Consider the following 12,332-nt stretch of genomic DNA (forward strand, 5'->3'; position numbering starts at 1 on the left):
AAAGCCCCACGGAAGTTGTTTACGGTGTTTTGTATTACCCTCTTGTGCTCAGGTTCTTCCTAACATGATGGAAGGAAAATACAGTGACAAAGGAAATCTTGAGTTTATCTGAAATCTTAGAGAATGGGGCATAGTTATAATTCTGTAGTGGAAGAGAGAGTTCAAGCAATCGCTTTCTTATTTTGTATCTGAGACATAGGTTAAGCTTTTCACTGACTGGCCTGTGCTTATTTAAACTGCGGAGGAGGAGGGGGTACTTTAGAGCGAGCAACTTCACTCATATCAGACAAGAGTAGACCTCTAGATAGAGTGTTTGACATAGTTAGATTTGAAGTAATTTGAAAAGACAGACAGGCCAATACATCTTCTGACCTTAAAAATGTCTTCCCATTCTCATTGTCCTTCTGGCTCAAGGAAGATACATAGTTGCTAGTGGTGGTTGTAGCAATGCTGGGCTGCACCTGAACTAGTGGAGGAAGGGATGCCCCACCAGTATTGGGAATGGAGTACTGCTGGTTCTGTTGCTGTTCTGGGGAGACAAGGGATCAGTGATCATGCCCATGTCTGACCATCTGGAGCCTTGCCCCTTTGCTGGGAGTGACTTGTATTGCCTCAGGTCACTTTTATTCTAGTATTTTTTTATATTTGGTCTTGCTTTTCCATTGCCTAAGTAGGTTAAAAAGTTTCTTGATAACCAGGAACCTAACGAAAATGAGTCTTAGGAGCATATGATAAAAGTACCCCGAAAAATTGGGTTCACATTTTGAAAGTTACACATAAAATGTAACTTTAACATGCCCCAAGAGAATATGGAAGGCTAGACTCTTTTCTGACTTTTCATTTATGCCTGGATCCTGGTGCGTGAATCTCGTACCTGTACATAAAATTCAGTCTCTCTCTGATCTCTCTCCTTCTCTGTATCTGTCTGTCTGTCTTTCTCCCTCCGTCCCTGCCTCCCTCAGTCTCTGTCATCTGTTTCTCGTCCGCCACTGTTTGCTCACATAGCTTAGAGTTCACTCAGTGTGGTAAGCAGTGAATGGAGAATTTGAGCAGGAGTATAAGTGTGATGTGTTCTAAGTCACGTCTTATAAAGATCACTCTAACTGTTGGGTGGTAAGTTTTATGGTTTTGTTGTTTTATTGGGGCCCACGTTAGAGAGGATGTTGCTGGATCCTAACTGCTTCCTCGGGGGAGAGGGTGAGAAGGCACAGCGACAGCCACACTGACACCTGGAGTCAGTTGAAGGCAAACAACAAACTCCTTTATTTAGTATTTAATAACAGGAAAGGCTTTATATATACCCTCCTCCCAGCACCCAAGCTGTGTCCCGATCTGGTGGCATTGCATGGTTGTCCCTCATTGCCTGGGCATGATCAGGAACTCTGAAAGCGATCAGGAACTCTGACAGCGCCTGTGGCTAGGCCATCAGGCAGACTCCAGGTTGACTTACAAAGAAGTACATTGTGTGCATGCCTCAGCAACTGGTCTGAGCCACTTTCCTCGACCCTCTGGGCCTGTCCTACTACAAGAGGGTAGGAGGCCATGCTTTGATCCTGGTGGAAGCAGACACTGGCTAGATAAGTGGTAAAGTGGAGTGTGTGCCAAGTGATTAGCATCAGGTCAGAAGCTGGCGATGGAGCCGCCACCGCATGTGACATAGACAGGACAGGGATCAAGACTGCTGCTTATTGAGATGGGCAAGACTTGCGACATGCAGCAATCAAAGAGCTCTGTCTGTTGGGGAAGAGGTGTCCTTAAGAAGTTCAGGAGTCTCAAGAGGAAGTGCTTGGTGACTCTGGTCAGAGAATTTACAGAACAGAAGGCATGGTATGCGGCCATTCAAACCCTTAGGACTAGACAGTGTTCTGGGCCACTGTGCAGATGGCGAGCCCCTCTGTAACAGTTAATGGCCAGGCAGAAGAGGAAGAAGAGCTGCAGTGGAGAATAGGGAGGTCCAGAGGAAACCCAGGGGAGCCTGGTGATCCGAAAGGTAAAAGAGGGGGCAGCCAGGCCAAAGGAAAGGTAAGGACTAGAACTGGACAGTAGTGTGCAGAAAGGGAGGTCACTGGCAAAGTCTGATTGGAGTGGATTCAAGAAGAACCTAAAGACGAAGTGGAAGCCAAATGCCCCATGTGAAGTGAGCACAGTAGTAAGCCCGGCAAAGCTGGTTGTTTCCCTCTTTGAAGTTTAGAACAGGCCACACTAAGCAACATATTTAGAAAATACTTGTGTTTTTTATGTCTCAGCCATCATCACCGGTGGATTTTTTTGGTCTGGTTTCTTTTGTGAACGTTTTGTTCTGGAGTTTTTGAAGCTCTCTAGGCCAGGCTTCTCTTGATCTCCCAGCAGCCCTCTTGCCCCTGCCTGTCAAGTGCTGGGATTACAGGCATGTGCCACTACTTGCCTCATCATTGATGTTCATAGTGATGACTTTGGAAAGACAGAAACCTTTAAAAGAACTTTGGATGTTGATGTGCAGCTCATCTCATATGATTTCGTCTTAGTCCCAGTCTTCATCAGTGGTTTTCCTAGCTCATATTTTCTTTGTTTCGTTTCCTTCCTTCCTTCCTTCCTTCCTTCCTTCCTTCTTTCTTTTTTTGAGACAGGGTTTCTCTGTTGGAAACTCTTAACTTTAAAAGTAAGGTTGGAGATGGTTGTGGTGGCACATCCCTTTAATCCCAGCACTCGGGAGGCAGAGGCAGTTGGATCTCTGAGTTTGAGGCCAGGCTGGTCTACAGAGTGAGTTCCAGGACAGCCAGGGCTACACAGAGAAACTCTGTCTTGGGAACTAAAAAAATTAAGATCGGAACATTGCCCAGTGACTGAGCACATGGTAATGTGCATGAGACCTCAGGTTCAGTTCCCAGCATCTCCTCCCCAAACAAAACAGAGCAGAAAGTGACTGAACCCCAACTTTGTTGGAACCTTCTAGAAAATGCATCCAGCCTTTTTTTCCACTAGAGGGCGCAGTGGGAATGCCATTGGAGTTCTGTTGTGTAGGAGGATCCAGCCCTCAGTGGGGTTGTTTCAATTCTCTGTTTAATTCCCAGAGGCAAATCTCCAAGGGGGAAAAGATAGGAAGAACATAATGGCAAAGGAGAGTTTTTATTTTATGTTCTCTCCCAAAATGCAGTAAACGTTTAAAACAAGTCAAAAGCATTGTGTTATATCAGTAATGGCTGAAGATGTGCAAAACATTAAAACCAACATTCATAGTAGCAAAATAAAGGAAGATGTCCCTATGAGTAAATGCAAAAACCACCGAGATTTTATGTGAAGAAAATCTATCAAAGAAGTTAAATAAAGATGTTAATAGAAGGAAGCCTGCATCGTGCCCATACAGATGGGAGAATGCCAGCTCTTTTTCAATTTATTTCCTTCTTTCCTATGATCATCGATTATCTCAACAGTAATTATAGATCACAGATGAATGAGAAACAATAGGTAAGCCATTTTGTGTAACGTGCATATTTTTATTTTGGGGGTAGAAGGAAAGAGAGGCTATATTCTTTGCCCCAAATGTAACCAAGGCACACAGCCAAGTGGATAGTGACACACTTGACCATTTAGATGTGTAGAGATTTTAGTTTCTCGAATGTGCTAAATTTGCACTCGACATGGGACCTGTGCACACTCTCTTCTTGAAGCCTCGCTGGACTATTTTGAGAAAGCCCTATGCTACTGAGGAAGTCTCTTGAGGTTCCTCTCCCCCAAGAAAGCCTCCCTTGCTAGACTTATGTTCCTATTGTGTGCCTCTTCGGAGCACAGTGCATAGTACAATCATACGAGCCCTGCACAAATATCTGACAGCCAGTCTTTGTCTCCTGCAGGTGAGGGAGTTTAACGGTCAGCACTTTATTTTGGAGGAAGCCATCACGGGAGATTTTGCTTTGGTGAAAGCCTGGAAAGCAGACCGGGCAGGAAACGTGATTTTCAGGTATTGTGAGAGTAAACAAAACAAAACAAAACAAAACAAAAGATACTACTGAGGCATTCTAGCCTATGTCTTACATGTTGAGTTCCCACCCTCACCTCCTGCTTTGGGTAAAAAGAAAGCTATACCTCGGGCGATGTGCTTGCTTAAGGTCCTGTGTTCCATCCTTAGCACTTAAACAAAATGAATGCAGTGTATGTCACCAGCTCTGTGTTTTCTAAATCAGGACAGCAGAAGTGAATACCACAGTGAGTTGCTGTGATATTCTGACCCTTTTCAAAGGGCTTAGCGTCTTGCACACCTGTGTATGGACTTGTGTCCAGAAGTGTGTGCAGTCCCAGTGGTCCTGCCGATATGCTGTATGTGTGTAGGTCTGTTCCTATTGGCCAATGGCTTGCTAAATAATTGGGTCCATGGCTGGGATGTAGCTGAATTGGTAGAGTGCTTGCCTAGCATGCCTCAAGCCTTGGGTTTGATTCTATGGTATGGCATTCCCAGCACTTGGGAGGTAGAGGTAGGTGGAACAGAAGTTCAAAGTCATCCTCACCACATAATGAGTGTGAGGCTTGGATTATATGAGACCCCATTTAAAAAGAAGTGGATTTATATACTCTTGTTTACAGATACATATAATTATTTTTTTCCATCTGTATTTTCATTGCCAAGCGTGGTTATTTTCTTGGTAAACATGACAGCAGCCAACATGTATTTTTTTTTTTTTTTTGTCTTAATGTTGTTATATTTTATACAGTGTCTTAACATGTCAAAATTGCTCTCATATTTTGGGGAAAATTGCTAATAATAGTTTAGGTGAGTTCTTTTCTTGTGCGGCTAATGTCTCCCAGGAAAGTCTTCTAAATGTTCTATCTGAAGAGCTAATTATCTTCACAAATGCTGAGCTCTTCCTGTTTTCATTATATGAGTAGCCACAGGCCTACACGATTTTCCTGTCTTTTGAGTAACCTCTGCATACTAAGCTCTAAGTAATTATAAGTATTTAATGTCTTGGATTTGAGCATTAGATAGCTGTGTTTTAAAAGTTGGGCCATTTGGGCTATATATAAGAGGTAAGCTACATACCTAATTGGATATAAAAATAATTTTCTTCATCTTTTTTTTATTTGCTGCTTTTAATGAAGGATTTAAAAAATATTTTTCTTAACAAATGTAGTTTGGCCTCAGTTCTCAGCAGCACTTGCATTGTTTTTATTTATTTTTGAAGGGCAATGTGATAATAATGCTCAGATTTCTTGAATTGTAGGCTTTTGACACATAACTAACTACTTCTGAAAATTCTAGGCAGACTAATATGCTACCTGCTTTCTTTGACCATTGATGTGATGTTTGTAAAGTTCCGATGCTTTATAAAAAAGAGGAATGAATTTATATAACAAGTATCAGTTACTTAAAATATTTGTAGAATTTCTTCCTGTGCTCCAATGCCTGGCTATGGTTTCTGAAGACTTTCCTTGGGCCTGTAAGCTCTGACCGTATGTAGGTGCTGATGGTCATTCAATGGTAGTCTGAAGGGAAGGCTCTCTGCCCAGTGGTCAAGTGGCCTAGATTCTCAGAATACAGATTTCATTCACACTCACTGGGACACATCACATAATTGTTCTCCCAAATAACCATTAGAAGGACTCACACCTGTGAGTATTGTGTAACCTGTCAGCTAGCAGAGGATTCCCTTTATTTAGTAGGAAAGACTGTACCTTCTCCCATAAAGCACTTTGTGCTTTACTTCTTTCTCTCTTCTTTTGTGGTGCTGGAGTTGGAGCCCAGGGCCTGGTGCACACTGAGTAAGTTCTTTACCACCGAGCTGCATCCCTAAATCTTTCTCTTCCTACTTTGTAGAAGTTTCTCAGTGAAATATGTAACTATGGTAGCAAAGTTTAGTCTTGGTTAAAAGATTAGGAGAATTTAATTTCATATTTATGAATACCTACTTTGTTTTTCTGTGTATAAAAGCTATTGATTGAACATGAAAACTAGCCTTTCCTTCCACCTACTCTAAAAACCACATAAATCAAATGAAATGACCACAAGAGCTTCTAAGTTTAAAGACAGAAGTCATGCACTCTTAGATCCATAGATCCATGGGAGAAACTCTTTTGGTCTGCATTTTCAAGTTGTCTTTGATCTTTCTCCTTCTTCTCTCTTCCTTGTCTGATATAGGAAAAGTGCAAGAAACTTCAACTTGCCAATGTGCAAAGCTGCAGGAACCACTGTGGTGGAGGTAAGAAAAAAGGCTTGTGAATTCATGGTGTTAATTTTTCTTTTCTTTTCTTTCTTTTTTTTTGGCATTAGTTTTTAGGATGACAAACAAGGAGATTTATTTTGTTTTGTTTTACATATGGAGAGATTCTCTTTAACTATATATAATTTAGATATGTGATAGTTGGCAACTTTCTGGTCATCTGTGCTGACTAGAATGCTCCGTTGTCTTTGGAAATTTACCTGGCTTATAAAAGCCATTTAGTCTTTGAACAAAATAAGATGAAAATCCCAAGATGAATTGGTGGATAACCATGTAGTACTGCTTAAGGACAAGAAATGGTCTGAGAAATACACTGAGAAAGAATTCTGCTGCTTTACAAATATCATGGAATGACTTATGTCAACCAAGGTAGGTACAATATCTCTTAGCTGTGTGATCTTACAGGACCACTGTAGTTCCATGTGTAGTCATATGTGATGCACGACTGTGTATGACATTCTGGTAAAGTAGGAAATCACATCACTTGAACTGATAGGCTTACTGAGTTGGATGATGGGAATTCTTTAGCAAGGAGGGCTATAGAAATATATTCACTCAGAACAGTTGGATCCTGGCATTGACTGACATCTTTGGGTGTTGTAGCATTTGAAAGAGGCTTGGACCATTCCAGAGCCTTTTTAGACTAAGGATCTGGAATTGAAATAGTGTCAAGTTGACAAAAACTAGCCAGCACAGAGGCCTACCAACATAGCTTAACATAACGAAGAGCTTAACATTGGGCTTCACCCACTTCTGCAGAGCTATGAGAAGCTGGCACTATCTTGGGTGGAATTCTCTTTTAATTTTTATCCTACTATGATCTGTTTTTTTTTTTCAGCTATACTTTTTTCTTATAGGAGCAAAAAGGAACTTTCTGATGTCCAAGAGACAATGTAGGTAGCAGGAGAGGGTCTCTTTGGTTGTAAGAAGAGAGAAAGTTGTTGAACTGAGCCTGCAGATAGTCTGTCCCTCCCTGATCCAGAACAGAAATCTCCACTCTGTCAGAGCAGTCTATGCTGGCTGACCCAGAACTGAGTTAGGATCCTGATGATGTTAGTGATGTGGGGTAGCCACTCCCAACTGATGGCACTATGTGGTGGGCTGGCCACCAGCTCTATGTGGCTTTTATATTTGCATTAAGTAAAACTAAATGCAGAAAGTAGCCAGGCAGTGGTTCATGCTTTTAATCCTAGCGCTTGGCAGAGGCAGGCAGATCTCTGTGAGTTCGCGGACAGCCTGATCTATAGAGTGAGTTTCAGGACAGCCAGGACTACACAGAGAGACCTTGTCTCGAAAAACCAAAAACCAACCAACCAAACAAACAACAAAGAAACCAAAACCACCAAAAAAATAAACCGAAAACTAAATGCAGTATAAATTCCATTTTTAGGCTATGCTAGTCACCATATAAAGGCCATATAAAAGCTTCTGTGTCTGGCCACTCCTGTGTTTATCTATATTATGGTCATCATGGGAAGGTTTCTTAAAGAAAGCTGAATTAAAAGCTCAATCAAGATGTGGTGTTGGAGAGGTGTTTCAGTGGCTCAGAGCACTAACTACTCTTTCGGAGGTCCTGAGTTTAATTCCCAGCACCCATATGGTGGTTCACAACTGTCCTTAACTGATGTCTATCTATAACCATAGCCCCATGGGATTCAGTGCCTTCTTCTGGTGTGCATATGTGCAAACAAAACCATGTATATAAATAAGTAAATCAATCAATCAATCTTTTAATAAAAGGAATCATGATTCAATTCATATGTCATTCTGTCTTCGGCATTTAAGCAGAACATCTTGAGGCAATAGGAGTATTTTAAGCCTACCTCCTCTGTATGCTCTATATAAAGGGTCCACATACACTTAGATTAACCTATAACTGTGTTCTCAAAAGTAGAAAACAATTTGGACTTGAACTATTTTAGTTTGAAATCTTCACATTTTGGATGTGAAATTTTATTGTAACTTTCTGATGTTTGTTTTGCTCCATGTCTAGCGAGAACCCTGTTGCTGGGCTTTCTCATTCCTTTCTGTGTTCTAAGTCCATTATCTACCTCCTTGCCCTTCAGACTGTATCTCTTTCTTCCAGCCCTGTGTGACTGTGCTTTGCAGCAGTGTGCATGGGAGGGATGCTCATGAATTCATCAAAAGTGTGGCGTGTAAAAGAAACTTGAAAGATCATTAAATTCTGCACGTTATTTGGGACGTTGAATGTTGACCACGATGATAATTAGAAATTTATTAAGCGCCAGTCACTGCACACTCTTTCTGTGAGTTGTTATTTTTCATTATGCCACTAAGTGGAGCCACAATAGAACGGCAGCATTTGCTCTTTGCTGTGATGTAAATACATCAAGTCCCCCTAAATGGATGGCGTCAGACTCTTGAATGATGCTGAACCTCCAGGAGTGTAGATCCTTTCAGTGCCATCAGAATCAAGCACTGAATATAGTGTTTGTTTTTGTTTGTTTGTTTGTTTGTTTGTTTTGTTGTCCAGTCTGTAGCTTTCTTTGCTACCTATACCATCTACCTTAAAGATGACTTCGAGAAAACTGTCATCCAGTGAGTCGTAGGAATTCACTCTGAACTCACTCAGTGTTTCTCTTGGGTTCTGCTCATTCTATTTTTTTTTTCCACCTTTTCCCCAAATCTGGTGATTAGAGGTCACTTTAGTACTGCAAACAGTATCTTACACAGTGGGAAGTACTGCCATGGTGGACCCTGTCTTTCAGATAGCAAAGACAAGGGTAATTTTGTCTTAGCTGTGTTTCCAGACTAAACCATGTTTGAACACATGACCTTCCTGCTGCCATCTACCAAGTGTTTGCATTCTGTAGATCATGCACCAACACATGTTGTTCAATTTTATAGCCACTCTTTTATGATACATATTTTATGTCAAGAAATAAACCAGCCTGTATATGAAAAAGAAAATGAAATCGCCTTTGATATTAATTATTTCTACCATGTACAAATAACAGTGTTGCATTGGGGGCATATGTTTCCTCCTTCTGATGTATTCTATATAAACTGATGACTATAAAAACAAAGAGGTGAGCAGTGATGTGTGGGTATCATCACACTTATCTTTCTGAAAGAGAGAAGCCACTTGAGTATTTCCCTGTGAAGCTGTAGCCCCCTCAGTTAGTGTCTGGCTGCCCCTGTGAGGAACTGGGTGATTATGTGGGAGAAACAGTAAAAGTGGGCACACTTGTTGGCACACAAGCCAGAAAGATGTTTCTCTTTTTAGCCCAGACTGTTATTTCTGGACTTCCCTCTCTCTGAGGGGGAGAAGTCTTCGATGATGATCTTCACAAGTTGCTGAGCAAAACCAGCCCAGAGTAACTCCTGGGTGTTGCACATGTGTGTAATGAGGAGCAGCGAGGGCTGTCTAGGCTCCTAGGCCGGCTCATTTGGGTGTGTCTCAGGAGGACTCTTGTCAACCTCCCAACTCCCTGCAACACCTTCTCCCAGTCTCCTGTGTGCATAGCACGCTCAATACTGGCCTTCTCTCTCTCTCTCTCTCTCTTTTTTTCTTCATGCTTTAACATAAATCTGGAGGAGAGCTGAGAATGCATCACTCAGGAGACTGTTGATAATGCAGCTGCGTGCACATGTTGTCATAAAGGTCGTCTGACTCAGCCACCCAAGGCTGCCAGTGCTGCCTGGGACTGAAATAACCTGGCTGGTTTTGGTCTTTCTTTATCTATTTATTTTGGTGTGTGTGTGTGTGTGTGTGTGTGTGTGTGTGTGTGTGTGTGTGTGCATGCGTGTATATGTGTCAGTGTGTTTGATTTTATAAAGCAAAGATTTACATGATGTCCTTTCAACTATTTTGGTTAATTTCGAGTTTTTGTTACAGTAAGTCTATTCATTTTCACAAACTTGAACTTATTTCTATCACATAGTATTTATGTTATGATATATTGACATAATTGAATATGAAAAAAATGGTTTGCATAACAAGATAATAGATGCACATAAATATGGACGAGCCACCCGCTTGGCTTACCAAGATTGAAGACCTGCAAATTGTCTATTTGAAAGTAAGAGCCTGCTTCCTTCCCTCCAACCATTATCATGATAATTTTGTGGTTTTAGTCCCCCTCTTAAAATCTGTGTCATAAGGAGGCATAAAAATCTGTTTTCTAAAATGAAAACATAGGGTTTCTCTTTGTTATATCTGCAGGAGCAAAGCTGTGGAAACTGTGACTTCATGTTCTGTACCAGTGACAGGCAATGCCATCTTTTTTTGGGGGGGTGACTTGAGGACTTGCGGAAAAGATTAGGAGGACATCTGCCACGCACCAGGCTGGCATGTGTTGTGTCTGGGTACCGAGTATGGGAAGATGAAGATTGCAGTGTAAATGACATTGCAAGGTTCTACCCAAGAGGTGTAGTTTCACAAAGCGCTCTGAATGCAGAGGGTGTGATGCACCTTCCCAGCCCAACACTGCACTGCCCATCATCCTTCCTGCCCCATCTGCATCCCCATCCTTTTCTCACCCACTTTACCTTGAAACAAGGGCAGAATATTCTGACTCAGTGATGTCTGAACATGAGTTCTCTCATGCACAGAAGTTCTAACCTTGCTGGCACTTCTCTGGGTGCTGCAAATTCTTCCAGGGAAGAACACGAGAGGGGGGCACTCTCTGCTTTTGGGGGACTTTCCTTCTGATCCAGATGGACAATAGGTAGAATAATAAAGTGAAATGGATAGCATATAATCATGTTAAATACTCATGAGGAAAGGAGTAGGAAATGTTAAGGAGAGAAACAGAACTTGTCATCAAGGTGTTCAGTGAAAAGCCTTGCTGCAATGATCCCTTAGTAAACACTTCAAGAAATTAAGGAAGCTGGATTTTCAGTTCACCGAGGCGGGCAGCTTCTTAGGGAGCATGAGAAGAGTAGCATGTACAGTGCTGTGAGGAGGGTGAGTGCTTTGTGGGTTTGTAACATGAGGATGCAGATTCTCTTCTCTTCTGAGCATGGTGTTAGGCTACAATACTCTGTGAGCATAACTTTTATGAGAGGCTAGTGGTGGTATCTCCTTCAGAGCTAGGTGAAATGCAATTTTTATTTCTAGCACATTTTATAATAGTTCCATGAAATGATTAGGACTTCCTATGGTTTGGATGTGATTTGGCCCACCTAGACTCCTATTCTGAAAGCTGCTCCTCATTATAAGGTTCACTAAGGGCTAGTAGAACCTTTAAGATTTGGAAGTTAATGGAAGGTAATTTGGTAATGAGGGCATTTCCCTTAAGAGGGATTAACACCAGTCTTCTGGAGTGAGCTAGTCTCTAGAGTGTGGATTGTTCAAGGCCGCCATCTTGTTTTCTAAACTCTATGTTCATTATAGTCGTGAGAACCCTCAGCTGAAGCAGTCCTGAAGGGGCTGCCCGGTCTTGACTTCCAGTCTCTAAAGTGATGAACTGAACACGTTGTTTTTGTCTGTGAGGTACATGGTCCCAGTCCTTTGTTATAATAATAGACAGCAGAATACTGCCTAAGACTGACAGTGAGACCGAGGTGAGTGAAGAATGTGATTTTTGAGACAGGAACATCTTAGGCTTTGTGACTCCTTTCTTGCTCTGTTTAGAGAACTTTGTTAATAAAGTCTCATGAACTGTCTTAACAGAAGGGATCAAACTGGTTATTATCCCTCTTTATGATAGAATGTGGGAACACGGTGGCTTTTAACCAGGTGGCTGAAAGACTTCAGTGGGTAGTGTGGATTTGTAATCTTCACGAAGCATACCAATTAATGAGTCAGCATTTAGAGACTGACCATGTTCCCGCCTGCTTTAGAGAAAAGGGAAATGCCTCAGTGGCAAACATTTTTCCTTTTCTCTCAAATTCCTTCTTATTTATTTCTTTTCAATTTTATGCACGTGGGTGCTTTGCCTATGCTTATATTTGTGTGCCTGGTATCTTCAGAGGCCAAAGAGGAATCTGATCCCTTGGAACTGGAGTTATAGATGGCTGTAAGCTGCCATGTGGGTGCTGGGCTTTGAACCCATCTCCTCTGGAAGAGGAGGCAGTGTTCTTGACTGCTGAGCTATCTCTCCATCCAAATGTCTTTTACTTTAGGTCTTGAAGATTACTAAGGCTTTGATACAGGGGTTACAAAAGCAGTGGGAT

General features: G+C 41.7%; 1 protein-coding gene across 1 annotated transcript in view; it reads left to right on the forward strand.

The window, feature by feature from the left end:
• The window catches only part of Oxct1 (3-oxoacid CoA-transferase 1), a 133,129-nt gene that overhangs the window by 26,366 nt on the left and 94,431 nt on the right, over positions 1-12,332 (forward strand). The window contains exons 6-7 of the mRNA XM_036207073.1: positions 3,831-3,937; positions 6,110-6,170. Of these exons, the coding sequence (XP_036062966.1) occupies positions 3,831-3,937; positions 6,110-6,170 (168 nt within the window). The remainder of the gene's footprint in view (positions 1-3,830; positions 3,938-6,109; positions 6,171-12,332) is intronic.

Source organism: Onychomys torridus, chromosome 15 (assembly GCF_903995425.1).
Source record: "Onychomys torridus chromosome 15, mOncTor1.1, whole genome shotgun sequence".
NCBI classification, from domain to species: domain Eukaryota; kingdom Metazoa; phylum Chordata; class Mammalia; order Rodentia; family Cricetidae; genus Onychomys; species Onychomys torridus.